This window comes from Trichomycterus rosablanca, chromosome 6, assembly GCF_030014385.1.
Source record: "Trichomycterus rosablanca isolate fTriRos1 chromosome 6, fTriRos1.hap1, whole genome shotgun sequence".
In the NCBI taxonomy this organism is placed as follows: domain Eukaryota; kingdom Metazoa; phylum Chordata; class Actinopteri; order Siluriformes; family Trichomycteridae; genus Trichomycterus; species Trichomycterus rosablanca.
In genome coordinates, this window is record NC_085993.1 from 797,208 (window position 1) to 822,636 (window position 25,429).

The window sequence follows — 25,429 nt, forward strand, 5'->3', positions numbered from 1 at the left end:
ACCTGGACGTACATTCCCGTTACCTGGACTACCTGGACGTACATTCCCGTTACCTGGACTACCTGGACGTACATTCCCGTTACCTGGACGTACATTCCCGTTACCTGGACGTACATTCCCGTTACCTGGATTACCTGGACATACATTCCCGTTACCTGGACGTACATTCCCGTTACCTGGATTACCTGGACATACATTCCCGTTACCTGGACATACATTCCCGTTACCTGGATTACCTGGACATACATTCCCGTTACCTGGACATACATTCCCGTTACCTGGACTACCTGGACATACATTCCCGTTACCTGGACATACATTCCCGTTACCTGGACTACCTGGACGTACATTCCCGTTACCTGGACATACATTCCCGTTACCTGGACATACATTCCCGTTACCTGGATTACCTGGACATACATTCCCGTTACCTGGACATACATTCCCGTTACCTGGACTACCTGGACATACATTCCCGTTACCTGGACTACCTGGACGTACATTCCCTTTACCTGGACTACCTGGACATACATTCCCGTTACCTGGACATACATTCCCGTTACCTGGATTACCTGGACATACATTCCCGTTACCTGGACATACATTCCCGTTACCTGGACTACCTGGACGTACATTCCCATTACCTGGACATACATTCCCGTTACCTGGACGTACATTCCCGTTACCTGGACTACCTGGACGTACATTCCCGTTACCTGGACTACCTGGACGTACATTCCCGTTACCTGGACGTACATTCCCGTTACCTGGACGTACATTCCCGTTACCTGGATTACCTGGACATACATTCCCGTTACCTGGACGTACATTCCCGTTACCTGGATTACCTGGACATACATTCCCGTTACCTGGACATACATTCCCGTTACCTGGATTACCTGGACATACATTCCCGTTACCTGGACATACATTCCCGTTACCTGGACTACCTGGACATACATTCCCGTTACCTGGACATACATTCCCGTTACCTGGACTACCTGGACGTACATTCCCGTTACCTGGACATACATTCCCGTTACCTGGACATACATTCCCGTTACCTGGATTACCTGGACATACATTCCCGTTACCTGGACATACATTCCCGTTACCTGGACTACCTGGACATACATTCCCGTTACCTGGACTACCTGGACGTACATTCCCTTTACCTGGACTACCTGGACATACATTCCCGTTACCTGGACATACATTCCCGTTACCTGGATTACCTGGACATACATTCCCGTTACCTGGACATACATTCCCGTTACCTGGACTACCTGGACGTACATTCCCGTTACCTGGACATACATTCCCGTTACCTGGACGTACATTCCCGTTACCTGGACTACCTGGACGTACATTCCCGTTACCTGGACGTACATTCCCGTTACCTGGACGTACATTCCCGTTACCTGGACTACCTGGACGTACATTCCCGTTACCTGGACGTACATTCCCGTTACCTGGACTACCTGGACGTACATTCCCGTTACCTGGACATACATTCCCGTTACCTGGACGTACATTCCCGTTACCTGGACTACCTGGACGTACATTCCCGTTACCTGGACATACATTCCCGTTACCTGGACATACATTCCCGTTACCTGGACTACCTGGACGTACATTCCCGTTACCTGGACATACATTCCCGTTACCTGGACGTACATTCCCGTTACCTGGACGTACATTCCCGTTACCTGGACACACATTCCCGTTACCTGGACGTACATTCCCGTTACCTGGACTGCCTGGACATACATTCCCTTTACCTGGACGTACATTCCCGTTACCTGGACTACCTGGACGTACATTCCCGTTACCTGGACGTACATTCCCGTTACCTGGACGTACATTCCCGTTACCTGGACTACCTGGACATACATTCCCTTTACCTGGACATACATTCCCGTTACCTGGACTACCTGGACATACATTCCCGTTACCTGGACTACCTGGACGCTCATTCCTGTTACCTACATTTATTCTTAGTTCTTATTAGTTTATTTTCATATAAAAAGAACATTTGGTGATAAATCACTAGACTGTGCTCAGTGTTCTTGTGCTTTAGCATGTTCTCCATGCTGCTGTATTTTATGTAGTTACTACAGTAATTCTAGGTTAAAAACTCAGTGCTGTTACTCATATACACGCATCTTCCACTTAGAAACCTTGCACAAACAAAACAAAGGTGCCTGAGATTCGACCCAAACACATTCCGAGTAGTGAAGTGTTACTAGATTCTGTCGCACTACGAGTGTAAGACACCGGGACTGACCTCATACTCGTCCATCATCTTCCGGATTCCGCTCCCCTTCTGTCCGATGATGTAGCGATGAAGCTCGAAAGGCACTTCCACTTCCACCGTCACAGGAACCAGCGCCTGAGGAGAGCACACGCGTGTGAGAACCTGCTAACGACACGCTTCAGAACGTCGTGCAGAAGAAGAACCTGAGCCGTACCTTCAGCGCTTCCACGGCCGCCTCGCACCGCTCCTTGCGGCCGGACAGGAAGATCACGTCGCATTTCTTGGGCGCCGCGGGGTCGACCGGTTCCTTCACCTCGCCGTTAGCTTCTCCGTTCTCCTGCGGCGGGGCCTCGGAGGGCGGAGCTAAAGCACAATTAAGGCGCCTCAGTAGGAGCATTTTAAGGGATCTTAGAATTTAGACACGCCCTCTTCTCGGTAGTGTAGGATGACGTAAATGTGTCTGTGTAGCAGTGTTAATTTCGTTGACGAATGAGTTTCGTCATAGTTTTCGTCAACGAACTTTTTTTTCATGACGAAAACGAGACGAAAACTAAATAAAAACTACATAAAAAGATAAAAACTATGACGAAATGAATCAACACTTTCGTCAACGAATAAAAACGAGACGAAAATGTTTGGCAGGGACGACATCCAATCAGAACCAATTTCGTTTTGTGGAAGGTAGGGACAAGTTAGAAAGAGATCCAATCAGAACTACTTTAGCGTATGTGGAGGGGCGGGACAAGCCGATTAGCCATCCAATCAGTACTAATCTTTTGCAGTACCGCGGTAAGAGCACACTCGCACAAGTTTGATCTAAACCCGGGAAGACCAGACCGGCCTGTGAACTTTCTTTACTCATGGAACCAGATTAACTCCACAATGTCAACAGGGAGAAAGAGGAGAGTCGATATATCTGGACACGTTTCTCATTTGACGTCGTGAAAAACAAGACGATGTGTGTAAACCATGTGGGGCGACGATCTCGGGTAAAAACACAACACATCTGAAACATCTGGCACCGCTGGCAATATAATGGCAACATAATATCACAGCTGCTTTTATGGTACCCAGTTTTATAAAGAATGTAATATGCAATTTGTTATGAACAATGCATATATGTTTCAGGCAGAGCAGAACTACTGCTCATTAATATTTTATTATTGTTATGCTCAATAAGCAGCTCAGGTAAATAAAGATGTTTGAAATAAGTTACATCTGGTTTTGTGTGTATTGCACATTCAAACATTAATAATATTCCATAACTGGTTAAAATTGTTTCATTTTGTATAAGTGTATATAATGACTTAAATAATTTAAGGGAAGTGATAAAAAAGCATTTACATTTTACACCCTTTATATTTATTTTAGGGCGGCACGGTGGCTCGGTGGGTAACACTGTCGCCTCACAGCAAGAAGGTCCTGGGTTCGAACCCCAGGTGGGGCGGTCCGGTCCGGGTCCTTTCTGTGTGGAGTTTGCATGTTCTCCCCGTGTCCGCGTGAGTTTCCTCCGGGTGCTCCGGTTTCCTCCCACAGTCCAAAGACGTGCAAGTGAGGTGAATTGAAGATACTAAATTTGTCCATGACTGTGTTCGATATAACCTTGTGTAATGAATAACTACCGTTCCTGTCATGAATGTAACCACAGTGTAAAAACATGACGTTATAATCCTAATAAACAAACAAACGTGTTTTAGTCGACTATATTTTTATGATAATTAGTCGACTAAAACTAAAACAATTCAGATGACTAAATTATGACTAAAACTAAATCAAAATTTGCTGTCAAAATTAACACTGGTGTGTAGAGAGAGAGCAACTGTCTGTGTTTACCTTGCTGGTCCTCCCTCTCGGGGAACTTGATCTGGACGTGGTGTTCTCGGGTGATCTGCTGAATGCGAAATCCTTTAGGTCCCATGATGGAGCGATGGAACTTCTGAGTAATAACACACTCCATGGTCACCTGAGCATCCTGCACACAAACAAACAACAAATGAACGTCTAGCGATGTTCAAACGTGACGAATTCTTCAGAGCGTGATGCAGTGTGGGACCCACCAGATCCTCGACGATCTCCTGGATGCGTTTCCGGGCGGCCTCCACGCAGTCCTTCGCCCCCTTGAGCGTGACCCTGTCGCTCTGAGAGCCGGTGCGAGGGAAGCTGACCATCACGCCCCCGTACTCCTCGGCGATGTCCCTCAGGACCAGGCCGCGGCGCGCCACGAAGTAGCGGTGGTGTTTGATTTCCACGGTCATGGAGTCCTCCACCACGTTGTCCTGAGACGGGAGACGGAACACGCCCGTCAGCTTTCCGTACGTGTAATTATAAACCCACGCGGCGGGAACGTCACAAAGGCCGTTCTCTCTCTTTCGGTCTCGGTTCTGGACGCGCTTTCGTTCTCCTTGACCTTTTTAGACGCCGTCACTATGGCAACGTTGCACTTAAAAGACCTGCGGTGTGCTGCGATCGTGATCTAACGTCGTGATCTCTGCTGAACGAGCGGCAGCACCGAGAAATGAGACTCGCAAGGGTTTTCTTTTTACTTTTATATGATTAGGGTTCCGTTTTCACTCCTATGTATCAGACAGGGGCTGCAGCTGACCATGTTATCAGCTCCACTTACCATATAGAAGCACTTTGTAGTTCTACAATTACTGACTGTACCATCTGTTTCTCTGCATGCTTTGTTACCCCCTTTCATGCTGTTCTTCAATGGTCAGGACCCCCACAGAGCAGGTATTATTTAGGTGGTGGATGATTCTCAGCACTGCAGTGACACTGACATGGTGGTGGTGTGTTAGTGTGTGTTGTGCTGGTATGAGTGGATTTTTAAACATCTCACTGTCACTGCTGGACTGAGAATCGTCCACCAACCAAAAACATCCAGCCAACAGCGCCCCGTGGGCAGCGTCCTGTGATCACTGATGAAGGTCTAGAAGATGAGCGACTCAAACAGCAGCAATAGATGAGCGATCGTCTCTGACTTTACATCTACAAGGTGGACCGACTAGGTAGGAGTGTCTAATAGAGTGGACAGTGAGTGGACACTGTGTTTAAAAACTCCAGCAGTGCTGCTGTGTCTGATCCGCTCATACCAGCACAACACACACTAACACACCACCACCATGTCAGTGTCACTGCAGTGCTGAGAATCATCCACCATTTAAATAATACCTGCTCTGTGGGGGTCCTGACCATTGAAGAACAGCATGAAAGGAGCTAACAAAGCATGTAGAGAAACAGATGGACTACAGTTAGTAATTGTAGAACTACAAAGTGCTTCTATATATATATATATATAAAATGTAAACATATCACAATAATAATAATTCACTAAATAATGACCGGACGTTACCAGACTCTTGATGAGCGCCTCCAGCTCCTTCTGCGCCTCGGCCACGGCCTCCGCCGTCCCGATGACCGTGATCAGCTCCTGGTCTTTATCGTCCGCGGTGGGGAAGATGATCCGGGCGCCCGTGCTGTCGCGCACCTTCCGGATGTTCCCGCCTCCCTTCCCGATGAGGAACTTGTGGTACTCGGGCTTGGCGCGGAGCTCGGCCGTGTGGCTTTTAGTTTGCTGCCGAAAAAATAAATAAATAAATGAGCGAATTAGAAACTCATATCTGAGAAGAGAGAGAACACGAAGGGGCGTGGCGTGGCGGGCGTACCTTCTCCTCGGCGAGGCTGAGCAGCTGCTTCTTGGCCTTCTCCACCTCCTCAGCCGGGCCTCTGATGGTCACGGTGTCCATGCCCGAGCCCTCGGTGGGGAAGTGGATGTGCACGCCGCCGCACTCCTCCATGATGGAGCGCACGAAGCGGCCCTTGGAGCCGATCAGCGAGTTGTGCAGCTTGGACGGGATGGAGACCTCCGCTTCTGTAATGTTAGCCTAAAATATTTATATATAAATATATATATAATTATTGAACACGGACGAAACTGAAGCAGGGAGTTCCAGTATGAAAAATCGGTTGGTTGCAGGTTCCATACCAGTTCTTTCTGAATAGCCAGGATCCTGTTCCTCGCCGCCTCACAGTTGGCTTTCTTCCCGGTGATGACGATCATCTCGGAGTTGCTGTTCTCCGCAGGCAGGTCGATCTTAGTGTTGGTCTCCTCACGGATCTGAGAGGAAAGCAGTCATATATGTATATCACACACACACACACATTTCTGATTTCTCGCTGCTGGGGTAATGATACCCACCTTCTTAATGTTGGCACCTCCTTTCCCGATGATGTTCTTGTGGAACTGCTTGAAAATGGGGACTGAGACCGAGTAGCTGTTCTCCATCTGAGGAGGAATGAAACGAAAAAACGTTTAGATCTTTAGATCAACAGCATGTTTTAACATGTACAAATAAATCTGATCAGGGCAAGAAACACAGGGCCGAAACGTCAAAATCATTTACTGAACAGTATTCATCATCTAAACCAGGGGTGCCCAATACTGTGTCTTTAATTTGCGGTTTTTTACCTAAAGCACCACGAATCTAGTGAGTTTTCATCCATCAGTAGCCAGTTTGCACCATTTTTGCATTTTTCCTTCTGTACCTTGCACTGTTTGTGAAGATGAGAGCACAACCGAGTACAAAGAAACCACAAACGCTTCGATTCGGGCAGGAACGCTGCAGAGACGCTGTCTCATTCATACTGGGAAGAAGCTAACGGAGAAATTTTAACCCTCGATCTGACATTCATATGAAGTCAAGAACTTGGCTAAGGAAAAATATCCAAAACGTGAGCCACATATTTGACAGCATTTTCTGGATCAACCTGCTAATGAAGTCTAGATATGGCTCCACCCTTACTGATGAACACTTGGAAGCCTGGTGAGATTTGGCATCAGCAGCTCCTGTCCAGATACATAAACCTGACCGACACCATTCAGAGTAAATCATCAGAATAAGGTCAGTGTGATTTTTCACTCGCTCACTCTGTAAAGCTGAATATCAGTACAGGAACTGAAGCGCATTTAAAAAAATGTCGAGGGGAACATGTTTAAAAAGTAGATGGTGATGACCTGTCGACTGAAATAGTAGATCTCAAGCCACGGAAGTGTGGACACCTCTGGTCTAAACAGTAACAAGCCAATAAATTTAATTATTATTAGCTAATCAAGTGCCCCCCACACCCAAACATGTCTATTATAAATATGACAACGTGGTGTTATAAAAAACAAATAATTAAACATTCACTGCAGGTTTTATGCTGGTTTTATTGGTCTTGTCTCAGATTAATATGTTTTTGGTGTTTTAATATAAAGTAATTTGATGATTATTGCTGTATTATCTTGTGTAAAAGTTTCTTTTAATGTTTTGGGTGTGTTTAGTTTTTGTCTTTCTCTGTTGTACTTTGGACATTCATTCAGGATGTGTTTTATGGTGATGGGTGTCTGACATTCTTTGCAAAATTTAAAGCTCTTCTAGTACGAGAGTCTTGAAAGAATTTTGCACTTTATCTCTATTAAAAATCTCAAAACAAACTCCGTCACTTTTCTACATCGTCGCCTTCCGATGCATTTTTCCAGCGTCATACCGACTTTTTAATGCCGTCAGCAACTGATGCGCCGCTGCTTTCACATCATCATCACATGAAAATCGAGCGAAATCCCGACTATAACCAAGCGATTCCTCCTCCTCCACCCTCACCGCTTATAACCGAAACATACAAGTGAGGAAACTTTCTGAAGATCCCTGGAACGGCCTTTTCTACATCTAGTGTGGATAACTCTACGTCTGTACGTTTTCCCATCACGTATTTTTGGTTTATTTTTGACAATGGGGTAAATCTCGTGTAGTTTGTTCGTTCATGTTCCATTTAATCTGACATTTATATTTAATTTGAAGTCTGTTGGTGGGAGTTTGAGGTTAATGATTTCTTGTAGAGATCTTCCTCTCGCCAACTGGTCGGCTTTTTTATTCCCCGATATTCAGCAATGCCCAGGTACCCAGCACGGGTCCAGTGTTTAAAACAGCCGAATATAAAACCACTGTTGAATAGTCTTGGTTTGAGTGTTCGGGTTTTTAACACCATGGTTACACTAAGGTTATAATAATGGTATATAATATATTAGATTAGAGTTTTTTGGAGGTGTCTTTAACTTGAGATTTTAGATCTGTGGTTTCAGTCCCGTGTTAGGAACCTGGGCACTTTTTGGGCATTTAATTGTTTTAACGTTTCTTTTATTGATTTTATATTTGACGTACATGTCGGGCGTGCTTGTATCTGAGGCGTTCGATTAAAAGATGTTTGGTGGACAGGAGTGTGTGGCATGTCTCACACTGAGGAAGGGGTTCAGCTTTCATTTATTTATTTATTTGAATTTTTATGGCAGGTTCTGCTTGTCTTTATTTTTATCTTGACTTTATATTTTGAATATACCTTCCTTGTACACCATCAGGGTCTCCAGGAGCAGAAAATTAATTGTCTACGACTAAAATAAGGAGAAAAATGTAGAAATTAAAAATAAGAAACCTGGGCCGCACCTTTCATGCACCAGGGGGCGCTGGTCAGACACCCAGTGATCACTGTTTATATTATAGTTGGGTAACGTGTTTAGGAAGGTAGATTTTATAGATTTATTGCTCAGGCTGATCACTGCAGGTGGTAAAATATAAAGTACACGTGTTACTACTGTAGCAATAAATCAATCCACCAACCGGCATGTCAACAGTCAAATTAACTCAAGATTTAATCCCAGTTTGGTTGATGGGATCCCATGTTGTGACTAAATGATTATAAACAGCCCAGACTATTTAGGTTCTGTACCCTGGGAGGTAAAACAATGACTGAATGTGCAACCACAGGACCGTAGGAGGTCAGATGAGCTTTCCGGAGGCGCCGGTTCTTACCATCTCGGCCACAATCTTCTGCATGAACTTGGTGCATTTCTCCACCTCGTTCCGGGGCCCACGCAGCTGCACGATGTCGCTCTTCTGCTGAGGGTCGGGGAAATTAATAATGACCTGCAGGAGGACGAGAGGGCGGGCGGGGCGTCGGCCAGTTAGTCACATGATTACTCTATGTCCTGATTTCTATAATTTCGATTAAAATCAGAGATGATCTTACATCAGGGAACTTATCCCGAACCTCCTTGATCTTCTCGCCCTTCTGCCCGATGATGGCTCGGTGAAAACGCTGTTCGATGATCATGTCCCTTGTACGCTCGTTCTCCTGCGCGCACGCACACACACACACAGACACACACACACACACACACACACAGCATTAAGGGACTTCTGATTTCTGACGGTTGCCGAGCAACCTGCGGCAAAAGCCGGAGGCGTTTCGTGCCGACCCTCGCCGGATGATTTTACAGCGGGCACTCCAAAGCTGGTCAGGATCGACGGGCAAAAGTGGTGGCATCTGGGTAAGGCTACAGCAAAACATGAGTATTGAGGGACAGTAAAGAACCCTTTAATATTTTTGGGGGGTACAGGGGGGGTGTTCGGGCTGCATGGAGCATAGCGTGGGTCAGCACTCAGACTGACAGGTGAAGAGAAGCGCCACAGATTGGACACGTCTCAGGGGGCGTGTGGTAACCCGGCATTATTGCATGGGCACGGTTTCACACAGGTACACCCCCCACAATCTTTAGAAATTTGGAATTGGACATACCCAATTACCAGGCTAGTGGTAAATCAATCATCACACCACTATGCCGTCATTGCTTTGTGATGGTTGTCTCCACTGCACCTCGGTCTCATGTTGCTTGTACCAGACAAGCCCCCGATAATGAGAACCACATCAGCTCATTCCTGGACCTCCTCGTCTTCAATGTCATTTAACCTAAAGGACTTAATGTTGTTCACTGGATCATTTTCTGTTCTGGCAGTCTCGTACAGTCGCTCAGTGGTGATCATCTTCCTTTGTGAGATTTTTCTGGTGCAATCGTTCTCAAAAGCCTGACTTTAATGCGTCTTTCTTCAGCGCCCAGGCTTCAAATTCTTATGTGGCTACTGGTCAGACCGAGGCTATCATCAATCGTACCTTGATTATCGTGCTAACCGACTTAATTCATTAGTTACTACCCTAGTAATCATTTTTGGGTCTATACAGTGAGGATAGATACTGTTTCTACCCCTATACACAGTTAAAAATGGTCAATAAGGCTCCCACCATGCGTGACGCCAGCTCCAGCAGCTCCTTCTTGGCCTCCTGGACTCCCTGCGGGTCGCCCTCGATCCGGATCAGGTTGCTCTTCTCGTTGTCGGGTGGAATGCGCACGGAGACCTTGTACTGCTCCTTGATGCGATTGACTGCACAAAGACGAGCGAACCGAGTCAACAAAGAGCAAATCGGGCGAGAAAAAATACAATCGTGCGTCTCCGGTTCGAATCCCGATACTCACTGTTGGCGCCGCCCTTTCCTATCAGATGTCTGTGGAACTTGGGGTCCACGCTGATCTCTGCGAAATCCATACGTTTAACCTGCAGAACCCAGAGCACAGGAGCAGCGTTAATGCTACGGGACTGAAAATCAGGACGGTGCTTTTATTTTTATCTGGAGGTCGATTCTTACCAGATCCGTGACGACCTCTTCAATCTGACTCTGAACTATCTGGATGTCTTTGGTGGGTCCCTCCAGAGTGATCTTATCCTCGCCCTCGGTGAACTCGATGTGCACCTGTACGCCAGATGAAACGTACAGCTTTACTATACAATTACCATAGACAACCCGGGCAGTGTTTCACATCTACTGCTGCAGATTGTTCCCAACACACGACCCCTACGACCGATTCTTTTAATCTGCACCGGGAGGTTTCATACGGAGATCCGTATCGCACACAGTGTGTCACGCATTGATCTCCGTTATCCCCCATCTCTGTGTAGTGCAGCACCATCAATCAGCCAGCAGAGGGCGTAACTGCAGCACTTATGAGGAACCCTTACAGAATGGCATCCCTCAGAGCAGTTTGTTTGGTTGTTTATTAGGATTTTAACGTCATGTTTTACACTTTTGGTTCCATTCATGACAGAAACGGTCGTTATTCGTTGCACAAGATTCATCAGTTCACAAAGTTATATCCAACACAGTCATGGACAATTTAGTGTCTCCAATTCACCTCACTTGCACGTCTTTGTACTGTGGGAGGAAACCGGAGCACCCGGAGTAAACCCACGCAGACACAGAAAGGACTCGGAGCGCCCCACCTGGGGATCGAACCCAGGACCTTCTTGCTGTGAGGCGACAGTGCTACCCACTAAGCCACCATTTGGAACCCCAGACTCAGACAGGCCAAAGGAGAACGTTCAGAATACATAACCGATCCTGCAACGATCACGCCCGCTTCCAAACAAGACAGGAACAGTCCTTGAAACAGACCCAAAACATTCAAAGCAAGTGTAAAACCACCCCGGTCTTGTTGAAAATATATAGTAACGTTCCAGTTTCTATCTGGGGGGTGCAGTGTTTGGAGTCACGCCGACTAGGGCTGAAACGATTCCGTGAGAAACTCGAGTAATTCGATTACTAAAAATCATCTATGCTCATTTTTCACATCGTTACATGTGTGATACTCGGTGTGTTGTGCTTGTTGTATTGGTCTGGTGTTATATGTGTTTTCAGCCTTAAATTATTGAGGAATTTGAGGATTATTTCTGTATTCCAAGGATTTCTTTGAATGTTTTGGGTGTGTGTAGTCTGTGTTCCTCTGTTGTAATTTGGGCGTTCATTCAGGATGTGTTTTATGGTGACGAGTGTCTGACATTGTCTGGTTCCTCTCGAGGTTTCTTCCTGTAATATTAAGGATTTCTTTTCCTCTGCCACCGTCACCCTCGTCTGCTCAACAGGAGGTTTTTGGTCTGTCGGTCCTGGATTCTGTAAAGTTGCTTTGAGACGACGTCTATTGTAAAAAGTGCTATACTAATAACTGACTTGACATTCTTCCAAAAGTGTGGGGTCAGACCTAGTAGATGATTTGGTCTGTACGATTTCTATTGTGCACTTCTGGTTTATTCCTGACACTGGGGTGAATTATGTGTAGTTTACAAGCTTCTACAGAGACTCCAAAACTCTTCCCATCGAGTAATCCTATCTAAAGCCGTGTTACCCATACATACATACAGGTGTAGGTGAGGGTGGTGGCTTACCTTGGGCATCTGCTGAGTAATCTTAGCCAGATTTTGTCCCTTCTTGCCAATAATGAAGCGATGAAGCCAGGAAGGAGCCGATACGTAGGACACCGTGTAGCTGTTAGCCTGGAGATACAGAGAGAAAAAAAAAAATCAGTCACTTGACAAAAAATTGCTTTGAAAACACCGACAAAACTAGGCGGCGCTCATCTCTCTGTTTACATGAGTGAGAGGTTTTATTTTGTCGGGAGGCTCGCTCTGTTCTCGCCCTTTCTCTCTGTGTTTCATGCTTCATTTTTGTAAGTTTTAGTGCTCAGTTCTGTACCAGCAGAGCTTCAGACTCAGAATAATAGAAACTCTGGGTCCCCACTACACCATCACACCAAAAAACCACACCGGGTAAATGATCTTCCTCCCCAGTAGTACAGAACAGCAATATTAATCATTATTTACAGGTTTTACACGACATATTTACATTTCTATTAACGTTGTTTATTTTACTGTTGATCATATGAGCATGTTTAGCACTTTTGTGGACCTTAGTGCTGCATTTTCGTATTGTGCACCCCACAAACACTCACTGTTTCAGATCAGTGCTCCCGCTTTTACTCTGTTAAGTCGAGGTTTCACTGTGTACGTTTTCAGTCTTATACTATTAAGGATGGATTTTGGGACAATATGGAAAATGCAAATAATAAAAGAACACAGAGTTTCTTACATTGACTTTGACTTTTATTTGATATCAGACAGGATGAAGCTGAGATATTTCATCTTTTATCTGCTCAACTTTATTTCATTTATTAATAAACATCCATTCCTGCATTTCAGAAGAAGAGGGTACGGGTGCTGGACCGGCCTGCCTGCAGTCCTGCTCTGTCCCCAATAGAGAACGCGTGGAGGATTTTGAAACGACGACGACCCCCCGTACTGCTGCACATATTAAGACGTGTTTGCAGGAAGAACGAGACAAAATAAAAGCTGAAACACTAAATCACTCGCTCTCCTCGGTGCCAAAACCTCTTTTAAGTGATGAAAAGGAACAACAGCATTACAAAGTGGTAAATGCTTTACCGTCCCAACTTTTTTGGAACGTGTTGCAGGTCTGAAATGCAGGAATGGATGTTTATTAATAAATGAAATGAAGTTGAGCAGATAAAAGATGAAATATCTCAGCTTCATCCTGTCTGACATCTAATAAAAGTCAAAGTAAGAAACTCTGTTTTTTATTATTTGCATTTTCCATACTGTCCCAACTTTTTCTGATTTGGGGTTGTATTTACTGATGCATTTTCTCCCTTTTTGTCTTGATTCAGCATAGCCAATTAGTCCTCTGCTGCTGGGAATCCCGATAGCGTTTGGAATTGCATCGTTTGGGCCTCGGAGCGGAGATTTACAAGTACTGTTTATGGCTTGAAATGGCTGGACGCTCTGGTATGATCAACTGGACATTCAACTAGATCGCTTCACCAGCATCATCAATGCATTTGGGTCGAATGTTCTACCAAATAATATGAAACAGAAGTACAACAAAGAACATTCAGGTAGAACAGGAAAGGCACACTATAAATCAGTCATGAAGATGATAAATAGAACAATAAAAAAAAAATCTGGTTTATTTTTTGGACCATTAAACGAACTTGAGGCCGAAACAGCCACGCCCGAATCCTCCTCCCGAACAATTATCACTTTGTTCTCGAGAAGAATTCCACACCGGCAGATCTCCCGGAGCAGGCTGGTTCAGTTCACGCCATCCCCCCATCGAAATAAGAAAGAGAGACTGGTTTACCTTGGCGTACACTTCGGTGAGCGCCTGGCCCAGCCGGTCTGGCTCCCCACGCAGGATGACCGTCTCCGAGCTGCTGTCAGAGGGTGGGATCTCGACCGAGACGCCGGTCCGTTCCAGAATCTCGTGCAGGGTGTTGCCCTTGGGCCCGATCACGTACTTGTGCTGAGACTTCTTCACCTCCACCGCGATGGTGGTGACCTTCTTTTTCTAAAATGAACAAAAGAAAAGCACCCAGATTGTATTTATTTGAGGTTTACGCTACTTTACACACACGATTGTGTTATTTGCACGACAAATCAATGCCAAGTTAAACTGAGGCAATTCGGGGACACTGATTGGCTGGAAGGGAGAGAGGAGGGGCGTAGGAATTAATTATAACTGCTGCAGTTACGACCTCTGCTGGCCGATCGTTGGCACTGCACAGATACATTTAGCGGACACTTATCCAAAGCACCTCACAATTATGACTGAATACAATTTGAGCAGGTGAGGATTAAGGGCCTTGCTTAGGGGCCCCAACAGTGGCAACTTTGCAGTGGCAGGGCTTGCACCAGCGACCTTCTGATTACCAATACCAGTACATTTACCACTGAGTTACTGCTGCCCAAATTTAGACTGGGTGCCAGAATACTTTTGTTTACATTTTGCAGTACTGTGACGGTATACAATCTGAACGACTGAGGGTTAGGGGCCTTCCTCAAGGGCCCAAGTGGTAACCTGGCAGTGGTGGGGCTTAAACCACTGTACTGGACTTGTAATCAGAAGGCCACTGGTTTAAGCCCCACCACTGCCAGGTCGCCACTGTTGGGCAGCACCCTCAGTTAGGACGTATACAATCTAAACAGCTGAGGGTTAGGGGCCTTGCTTGAGGGCCCAATAGTGGAAGCAACCTGGCAGTGGTGGGTGGGGCTTGAACCAAGGCCAGTACTGTAACCTGCTGAGACAGGACATAATAGAGATTGGTGCACGACTCTCCATGCACGATACGGGTGTCTGTATGAACCTGTCTGGTGCGCACGTGTCGGAGGGGGCGTGACTTAGGCAAGACCCTCCTCGGTCAGGATTAGAGGTAAAATAGGATCAGGGAATCGGATACGACTTAGTGGACCTACCTTCTCCTCGTAGATGATCTTGATCTTGGCCACAGCCAGGGCAACCTGCTCTTTCTCCCCAGTGATGACGATCTCGGTTTTGTTGATGCTGGGCGGCGGGACGTTGATGCGGGCCCCCGTCTCCTGCATCAACTCACCCACCAGCTTGTTGTGGGGCCCGGTGATGAAGGGGTGAAACACCTTATCGATGTTCAGCCTCTCCACCGCGCGCTTATCCTGTAAAGAGGGACGGATCAGTGCACGAATCTACATCTCACCCTGAATAAATAAATAATAATCACGCTTCTGCCTGACTTCTGTGGGTTCGAATCCCAAGCTGGGCCCATGGTGGTATGTCAAACCATCATCAGTGCACTCACAGTGCAGGTCCCAAGCCAAGGTAAATAGGATGCTCGAGTAAGGAAGGACATCCGGCGACGCCCTAAATATACAGGAGCAGCCGAAAGGAGTCATTCACTCATCCACAATCGAGCTGTCGGCTGCTACCGTATATTTAGGCATTACAGCACATCATGTGAGTCCAGAATCACCGATTTGGTGCAGTTTCTACACCAGATGCCCTTCCTGATGCAACCCTCCAACATCTAGTTCTATCCGGGCTTGGGACCTGCACTGAGAGCCAGAGATGGAGACTCGAGTCGCACACACAGCGACTTCAGACTCGTTTCAAATGACTCTGAAAAAAATGATTATAAATTATGAAATTATAAATATTCTGCTCTCTAATAATAATAACGCTCCGGTCGTCTTAACCCACAACACACACAATGTGTAAATGTTCCAGCAGCTTCCGGTGTAGTGATGAAGCGTCGCTCCCTACTCCCTACACAGTCTGAAGTTCACTTCATTTGAACATTCTCGTTACCTTTGGATCAGAATCTCACTTAAAATGGTGGAATACCCTACGTAGTGCACTTCACAGGAACGACCGGGGTGAATGGAACGCTCCTACAGAATCGGCGCTGATGGTTGAAAGACGCTTTCTGAACCAATCAGAGCTTCTGATTGTAATTGTTAGTAAGAAATGCTGTTATTTGCATTTATTCGGTTTGCGTCACACAGATGACGTGGTAATGAAACGCTCGATCGGCTTTCTAACCACTTCCTGTTTTACTTCACCACCGGGAAAAGTTTGGAGGTTTTTAATTATAAGCACATTTACAAAATAACGGATTCTATTCCTAATGGGACGCACGCTTATAAATGTAATAGCATCTGGAAGAACAGAAGCTAAGGTAAGCAGCGGTTATGATGGTTTTTGCTGTGTTTGGGATTTTGGCCGCTGTGCCGTGATTTATCGAGCGCTTTTGTTCTGTAATGAAAACAAAACGTATCAGTTGAAGCTTTTAACTGGAACCTTCTTGTTACAGAAATTACATTCATTTACACAATGAGGAGGAAAGTAAAGACACGAAGTAAAACGGCTAAATACACTCGCTAATCTGTTGTTGTTTTTATCTGAACTTACAGATTATTTCTTTATTTCTACATTTCCAATATATGTTTTGTGTAGATTATATTGACTCGTGACTTGACTTGTATTTTGTGACTTGTGAACATCTCTGCTGAGAGAGACGTTCGTGCCATTTACCAGACACTTTTACCCAAAGCGACTTACACTTATCACTGAATACATTTCAAGCAACTAAAGGTTAAGGGCCTTGCACAAGAGTCCAAGAGTAGCAACCTGCCAATGGTGGGGCTTGAACCAGCAACTTATGATTACTAGTCCCGCTACCACTGCCTATGACAAGTGCACCTCCCGAAATCTAGTCTAATTTATTTTATTTTGCTTAGGGGCCACAACAGTGGCAACCTGGCAGTGGTGGGGCTTGAACCAGCAACCTTCTGACTATTAGTACCAGTACGTTACATTCACATTACAGTACTGTGTCCGATATCCAGCCTGTTTTGGCCACCCCTGATTTTCAGACATCAGCCAATCATGCAGACGCCCGAGCGGCCGACAGCACCGCCGAGATCCGAACCCCGCCCGGCAGCAGGCTAGCGTAAATTAAAGGCGAGCGTGAGGTTCTCCACCTGCTCGGCAGAGATGAGCAGGATCTCGTGCTTGGCCTTCTCCAGGCCCTCCTTGGTGCCCGAGATCTTGATGTGGTTGCTGAGGTCGTCTGGTCTTGGGATCTGGATCTTGGTGGCAGTCTTGAGCTCGAGCTCCTGCAGCTTCTCCCCGTTCTTGCCGATGACGAAGCGGTGATGTTCCTTGGGGATGGCCACAGTCGCCGAAGCCTGAGGACGTAGAAGAAGATGAAGAAGAATAAATCAATCAATCAAATCAAACTTCTGAAGGTGAGGCTGAACAGAGCAAAACAAGAACCGTATCAAGGGTGTCAAATAATTTAGCTAGTAAACTGTGTTTCAAGGGGTGATTTCCAGCGACAGGAGGCAGCGAGAATGTTAGCGACATCTAGTGGACGGACTTAAGCGCGTGAATTAAGAATTAAGAGCAAAGCCATGTAGCCATTACATTACCAATCATAACATTTACATTTTCAGCATTTAGCAGACGCTGTGATCTAAAGCAATTGACAGTACTGTGTAGTACAGTATACAATCTAAGCAATTGAGGGTTAAGGGCCTTGCTTAAGGGCCCAACAGTTGCAACCTGGCAGTAGTGGGTAGACTAGTAGTACTAGTCCATTACCCTAACCACTAAGCTACAACTGTTCTTTCCTACTAGAGATGGAGAGAACAACGGTTGTCTTGTTATATTCTCTACATCAGGGGTGGGCAATTAAATTTTCCAAGGGGCCACATAAGAAACTGGGACTGTTGTGGAGGGCCGGACCAATAAGGTGAACTTAATTCTGCTCAATATTAATTTTATCTCCTTATTTACATTTACATTTTCAGCATTTAGCGGATGCTTTTATCCAAAGCGACTTACAATACAGTTACAGTACACAGTCTGAGCAATTGAGGGTTAAGGGCCTTGCTCAAGGGCCCAACAGCAGCAACCTGGCAGTGGAGGGGCTTAAACCAGCAACCTTGTAATTACTAGTCCAGTACCTTAACCACTAGGCTACAACTTCCCACTCTTTATGTGAAGCAGTAAATTCTGCAGTTCTAATAAGCTGTTAATGTTTAGATTTTACAATCAGAGAAAAAACATCAACATTATTTTACTATTTATACAAATAAATGCAAAAAAAAACAACAAATGTGAACAAAATGTGCAGGTTTTTAAACTATTTTGTTTCGAGTCTAATTAATTACTTAATTTGTTTTTCAGTCCTTTGTTATTGTTGGATATTCTTTTTAAAAATCACAGAGCTGCTCCTAACTGCTTCAGTTCTGGATGTGTTAAACTTTATAAAAAGTTCTTGTTGCTTGTGCAGTTTAGTTAGTGAAGCTTCAGGTGTGACGCTCCGCATCGTTCATGTTCTTGTATTTCTCAGTTTAGTACCATAACAGCGATTTACACCCTAAATTGCGATCTTTAAACAGCTTTATATCTGACCAGTAAATAAATACTTCAGAAGTTCGTGTCTTGTTAAAAACTCCACCGTCAGTCACACTCCGTTCTGTTCGCATTACGGTGAAGCTGATACACTCGCACACACGTACATCCAAACTTACGGATATTTAAAGACACAGCGCTCCCGTCAATCCTGTTATATTGCATGTGTGATGTACATTTATTTACATCTGATTTTTAATGGCCTCGAACCCTCATGCGGGCCGGCTGGGGATGTCTCGCGGGCCTACAATGCCCAGGTCTGCTCTACATAGACAGTGATGGACTGGTCAGATTTGTGATCAGCTCTGTGGGTTTACACAGAGCAGGACACACGGACACACGGACACACGCACACACGAGGGAGAGAGAGAGAGAGAAAGAGAGAAAGAGAGAGCACTTGATGAAGTTTTACATTGCGCTTTATGTAGTCAGACATTACTGTTTCCTGTCACTCATTTTCCTCACCTTCCCAGCATGTAAAGTTTGGACACGAGGAACCACTTTAACAGAGAAGTTCAGACCCACTGAGACCCACATCTTATACATGTCACTGTGTATTGTAGCAACATCTGTCCCCTCAGAGAATCTTTTCCAAAACAGGGCAGAACATAACAGAAAGGAGAAACAGGATCAACCCCTCAAAGATGAGCTCCTTGTTTTTCTGAATGCCAATCTTCACTAAATACTTACAAATACTGTCACCTGGATGCTGCTTTTTCTTTTGCACATTTTTATTTATATTTTGTTGAGTGATGCTTCGTTGATGTGTTCTTTCACTCTAGATGCAAATTTACAAGTAATATACACAATCAGACCTTTTGGTCTAATTGAGATGGGTCTTTGTTTTTGTATTTTATAATTTATTGTTGTAGCACTCCGTTCCATGTTGAGTATATAAATAAAGCCATTTAAATAATAAACATTTAATAATGTTTTTTTACATTAGTAATTCATTTTACATGTAGTTTGTTAATACATTAGTTCAAGCAACAAAGAAAATTAGTTTAAAGACTCAGCTCAGCTCAATGAGCTTGTTTGATTACTTTCATTATCAATTTAAGATGGCGATAAGTAACTTAAATTTGGTAAACCTGTTAGATTACAGTAAAGTACTCCGTTCTTGGTAATTACCTTTAATTGCAAGGGACTGAAGTTTTTTTTTTTTTGTTTAAAAAATGTTCAAGAAAATGTGCATTGTTTAGCACTGTTTACACTTAAAAAAAATCGTGAGAAAATCGAATCGTGAGCAGAGTATCGTTACACCCCTATTAAATACCCTTTTTCTAACTTACCTGCCCCCCCCCCCCCCCAAACACACACACACACACACACACACACCAGAAACAAGAAGCTCAGAGATGTTTTAACATCAGCACATTTGTGTAGCAGTGAAGTGCGTCAGAACTGAACCCGCGTCACACTCCACTCTACAGACGAATGCAAATCGCCGGGCGCCGATTTAAATGTTCCTGACCGGGACACTGACCTGAGTCTGCAGTCGGGACACAATCTCCTTACGGGCCTTCATCACGGCGTCCAGTTTACCCGACACCATGATGGACAGGCCCTGGTCCTTAGCCATGGAGAGTTCCAGGTGCGCTCCGGTCTTGTTCATGATGTCCACGCACACCTTGGCCTGGTCTCCCTCTCCGAACTGGTTTATGTCCTTGTACTTGCGCTCTTCCAGAGGCACATGGAAAACCTGGGGGGGATTTAGAGCATCGGACGGACACGCAGGTGAACAGACTACACGGTCGAAACCCTCCAAATACAACACACACACACACAAACACTACATGGACTAATGTAGCAGGACACTTGACCATGAGATTGCTGGATATCAGTGTCAAAACCGATCTTCAGGGGAGTCTTTGTGGAGTGTGTCTGTGGGAATTTGTGTCAGTGAGGTCAGGCACTGATATTAGAAAAGATAATAAGGCCTGAATTCATCCCAAAAGTGTTGAGTTAGGTTGAGTATTCCAACACATTTAGTCAAACCACGTCGTTATAGAGACGCTAAAATAGAGAAGGGACTTCCCCAAACTGTTGGCACAATTTCCCCTCTAGTGCTGCAGACCTCCACTCCTGACCGAGGAGAGTCGTGACTAACACACACGCCCCCTTCCACACACGTGCAGCACCGAATACCGACCGCTTCTTTTCACCTGCACGGTTCAGGTTCATACAGAGATCCGTATCATGCACGGAGAGTCACGCACTGATCTCCATTATCCCCCATCTATGTGCAGCACCGTCGATCAGCCAGCAGAGGGCGTGATTGCAGCAGTGATGAGGAATCACTGCGATCCTCCCTCCCTCAGACCAGCCAATTGTTGACCCGTTTTGGTGAGCCTGTGCCCACTGTAGCCTGCCATCCATCAACAAACAATATATTTCTGCAGCACAACTGCCGCTAACTGGATGTTTTAACACCAACACGGACCAAACTTGAAATGAATGATGTTTATAATATATGATATTTTGCACACTTGGAAACGACGTACCTGGGTGATGACGGAGGTTTTCAGCGGCCTGATTTTGTACGGGGCATTCCCGGACTCCAGCACCCCCTCGGGTGTGGCAGCCTTCTCAGGCAGAGGGGGGAAGGCTTCCTTGTAGGTGGGGAGGTTCTCCTCATCTACAGCCTTGCTGGATCCAGCCACAGCAGCTGCGGGTCGACGTAAATGAAGAGAAAATGACATCACAAAGTATAAATTGTATTATTCGGTCATAAAAACGTCGCTCGGATTTCGGGTTCTTACCTCCGACCTGCTCCGGCAGGAGGCCGCTGCGGTGCTCATTAAAGCTTTCTTGCGTAAGTACGGCGACTGAGCTCATGGTCGAAATCCCACGTTTACACGGAGTCCGAGTCTGCGGAAGAAAGGGTTCAATATTAAGGCCGAAATCTGACGCATGGCTTCAGTCACCCCCCCCCACCTCCCCCCCCCCTTCCTCAGCATTGAGATTCAAACCCAGATCTCACAGGTCAACCCATTTAACTATAACAACATATACACCGATCAGCCATAACATTATAACCACCTCCTTGTTTCTACACTCACTGTCCATTTTATCAGCTCCACTTACCATATAGAAGCACTTTGTAGTTCTACAATTACTGACTGTAGTCCATCTGTTTCTCTGCATGCTTTGTTACCCCCTTTCATGCTGTTCTTCAATGGTCAGGACCCCCACAGAGCAGGTATTATTTAGGTGGTGGATGATTCTCAGCACTGCAGTGACACTGACATGGTGGTGGTGTGTTAGTGTGTGTTGTCACTGCTGGACTGAGAATCGTCCACCAACCAAAAACATCCAGCAAACAGCGCCCCGTGGGCAGCGTCCTGTGACCACTGATGAAGGTCTAGAAGATGACCGACTCAAACAGCAGCGATAGATGAGCGATCGTCTCCGACTTTACATCTACAAGGTGGACCGACTAGGTAGGAGTGTCTAATAGAGTGGACAGTGAGTGGACACGGTGTTTAAAAACTCCAGCAGCGCTGCTGTGTCTGATCCACTCGTACCAGCACAACACACTAACACACCACCACCATGTCGGTGTCACTGCAGTGCTGAGAATCATCCACCACCTAAATAATACCTGCTCTGTGGGGGTCCTGTGGGGGTCCTGACCATTGAAGAACAGCATGAAAGGGGGTAACAAAGCATGTAGAGAAACAGATGGACTACAGTCAGTAATTGTAGAACTACAAAGTGCTTCTATATGGTAAGTGGAGCTGATAAAATGGACAGTGACTGTAGAAATGAGGAGGTGGTTATAATGTTATGGTTGATCGGTGTATGTAATTACTAAAAGCTATAAACTCTCTAGCGCCCTCTGTCTCCTAACGCTTGTACCAGACAAGCCCAACAACAATCAGAAGCTGGAGGAGGGCGTAGAATGAGGCTCATCAATCGTGGCTTGACGATTAAGCTAATTTTAGTCATATCCTTGCCAATTAGACCATTTTTGACTTCACTTCACCAGCACGTTTTGCAGTAGAAGCCAAACTGGACCCAGTCTGGTCATATAAACAATAAATAAAAGTGAATATCAAGCATCAAATCTCAAGGTATGACGGCGGCACCGTAGGAAACGACGGCACAGTCAGTGCCAAGCGCCAAGGCGGGTTTGACACTTTATTGTATTCACAAAAACAGCACGATGATCTTCACTCCACCCGGCCCTAAGTGTGCATTCTTATCTAATCCGTCAGACTGGACTTCGACAATCCCGAGGGCGAGAAGCTAATTTTATCAGCAGGTTCTACCTCTCAAACGTCACGTGGCGGTAATTACAGAGTCAATGATAAATTCCTCCGACACAAAGGAGGTGCGTCTGTCATTTCACTCAAGGACTAACTAAGCCCGGGCGCCTGCCGACAAGAAAGCTAAGAAGATTTCCCCGTTAACCCAGATCCTACGCCCCGGCGTCTGAAGACGCATCTCGGAACCCGGCACGTCAGCAGTCCGGGCGGATATATAAAGCATGTGTGCATAATGAAAACCAGACACGCCCCTTCTGCATGGCACCACATCTCCAAGGATCGGGTTGCACGTTCTCGCCCGGCGTAAATAAAACCAGGCAAAGCAGCTCCAGATGAGTCTAGCGTCTCGAATAGACGTCCAACACACAGACCCGCAGGTCAGGTCGGACGCCGGTGACGCAGGGTGTTTGCCATGCAAACATGATGGAACGCTGGCTCTGACGCACGCCACGCCCTCACGCTGGAGGTGATTCCTTCTAAAGAAAGAGGAGGTTTTTTCGGGTTGTCCCTCGCAGAGGCCTCTTCCTCTGTAGACCTACCAAAAATCACGAGCCCACAGGAGGGGCACTGTACAAACGCTTATCCTCCTCTCTCTCACACACACACACACCCCTCTGTTAATATGAACAGGGCTCTGAGATTCCCAAAATCAGAAGAAATACAAACACTCCTACGGCTTATGAACGGCAGGCATTGAGAGGCGCATTAGTGGGATTTGAGGAGCATTACTGGGGAACGATCCTCCTCTCGGATCATTCTGTTAACCAGTTAACCAGTTAACCAAACTTCATGGCCAGTTATTACAGCTCAGCACCCTGTAATTTTCACAATCTTGGGCTGACACCTCAAGGACGATCCAGATCCAAAATAGAGTAAAACCTCAAAACATCCAACATGGGTCAAACTGCTCTGGATGATGAACTGGTTCCATTCAGGCTTCTTGGAATCTTGGTGCCATTCAGAGAACCGACCCACATTTGTGCCAGTATTTACCGGAACCGGATGCATCACCAGTAAAAGTAAACAGCAGTAAGAAGCTGTGAGGATTTGCGTTGCCGTTACAGATGTTTATTTGTATCTGAAAAGCGAACACAGATCGACTATCGGTGATAAGACGACGTTCTGTTTATTCAACAACCCGACACGCCCACAGAGGTCACGGATCGAGCTAAAAAACCTGACGGCTGGTTCGGAACCTGTTTAGAACCGAAGAGTTCAAAATTAAATCCTGATAGATGGGATGCAGGTTAGGACTGGATTACATTCGCTCCACAAGTATCCGAGACTAAAATCAGGGAGCAGAAATGCAGCCTGTAATAAGGCCACGTTTACATTTACCTTAATTATATATGAAGCAAAGATTGTTCTGATATTAAAGAGAATTCTTTGGACTTTAAAGTACAGTAATTAAAATAGTGTGGAAGAATTAGAACTTTTACTGTTTTACTGAATTCAGGCACACACATTCATGTTCAAGTAGGCTTACATGCATCGATCAATTTAATAATAATAATAATAATAATTTCAATTTAAATAGCGCCTTTGACATACACAAGGACGCTTTATTAAAGTAAATATAAAAAATAAAATAAAAAACACACAACCAAGTTAAGACACAAAGAAAGAACAAGGAAGGAATTTGGAGGTGAATTCCAGAGTTTGGGGTTGTGGAATTAAAGACCTACTAACTGAGGTAGTATGCAAAAATCACTGACTAGAAATGTGAAGATTCTGGTCTTTAGCTGCTCCAAACCTCCAACTACCAACTGTGACAGATAGTTAGTTAGTAAATGGAAAGGCATGGGATGGGAACTCAGTTGGTGCTACTCTGTTGGCAGTTGTATGGGGAGTTGGGCAAGTTTGACAGTGTAGGGAGGGTACCACAGATCTGGGTCGCTCAGTATGCCATGACTATAACCTAGAGTACACAGATATATAAGAAGCTCATAAAGGCAGAACATAATCTTACCAGCTAAATGGTCAGTTGCCAGATAATCCGTCCTGTAAAGCTGTCCGTTCGTGTCAGCCTGCCAGCTTTAGCCTGCAACAGAGCAAACAAGTCATGACCACGCCCGGATTTCAGTCCCAAACACTTCACTTCAGACCCTCCCTCAGTGTAATTCATCCAGTACTGAAACTGTGAGCTGATCATCTCAACTGATTAAACACACTGATGAACAGTGAGCAACTAAACACCCTGATTTAATCAAATTCAGCTTTCAGGGATTCATGATACCTGGTAAACAAAACTACTAGCTTTTCATAACAGAATACAGCTCAGTCCTTAATATAGTTTAAAGCCAGGGTCCTCTAGTCTTGATTAATTGAAACAAATACAAATAATAAGGGACATTGTTGTTGGCTGTTTTAGCTGCAGGGTTCCTTTCTCAATAAGCTTTTTTATCGTGCACTGTATTAGAAAATGCCTGAACTCCTGAACCAACCTACCTGAGAT

At 45.4% G+C, this 25,429-nt stretch overlaps 1 protein-coding gene across 1 annotated transcript in view; it reads right to left on the reverse strand.

The window, feature by feature from the left end:
* The window catches only part of hdlbpa (high density lipoprotein binding protein a), a 33,359-nt gene that overhangs the window by 5,465 nt on the left and 2,465 nt on the right, over nt 1-25,429 (reverse strand). The window contains exons 2-22 of the mRNA XM_062997203.1: nt 24,944-25,015; nt 21,466-21,574; nt 21,208-21,371; nt 20,190-20,405; nt 17,266-17,472; nt 15,226-15,441; nt 14,114-14,320; nt 12,346-12,453; nt 10,775-10,879; nt 10,605-10,683; nt 10,373-10,512; nt 9,323-9,427; nt 9,106-9,219; nt 6,459-6,545; nt 6,246-6,377; nt 5,926-6,144; nt 5,613-5,834; nt 4,315-4,533; nt 4,091-4,229; nt 2,472-2,620; nt 2,288-2,392 (exon numbers count right to left, since the gene is read on the reverse strand). Coding sequence (XP_062853273.1) covers nt 2,288-2,392; nt 2,472-2,620; nt 4,091-4,229; nt 4,315-4,533; nt 5,613-5,834; nt 5,926-6,144; nt 6,246-6,377; nt 6,459-6,545; nt 9,106-9,219; nt 9,323-9,427; nt 10,373-10,512; nt 10,605-10,683; nt 10,775-10,879; nt 12,346-12,453; nt 14,114-14,320; nt 15,226-15,441; nt 17,266-17,472; nt 20,190-20,405; nt 21,208-21,371; nt 21,466-21,541 — 3,009 coding nt within the window. The 5' untranslated portion in view covers nt 21,542-21,574; nt 24,944-25,015. The remainder of the gene's footprint in view (nt 1-2,287; nt 2,393-2,471; nt 2,621-4,090; nt 4,230-4,314; nt 4,534-5,612; nt 5,835-5,925; nt 6,145-6,245; nt 6,378-6,458; nt 6,546-9,105; nt 9,220-9,322; nt 9,428-10,372; nt 10,513-10,604; nt 10,684-10,774; nt 10,880-12,345; nt 12,454-14,113; nt 14,321-15,225; nt 15,442-17,265; nt 17,473-20,189; nt 20,406-21,207; nt 21,372-21,465; nt 21,575-24,943; nt 25,016-25,429) is intronic.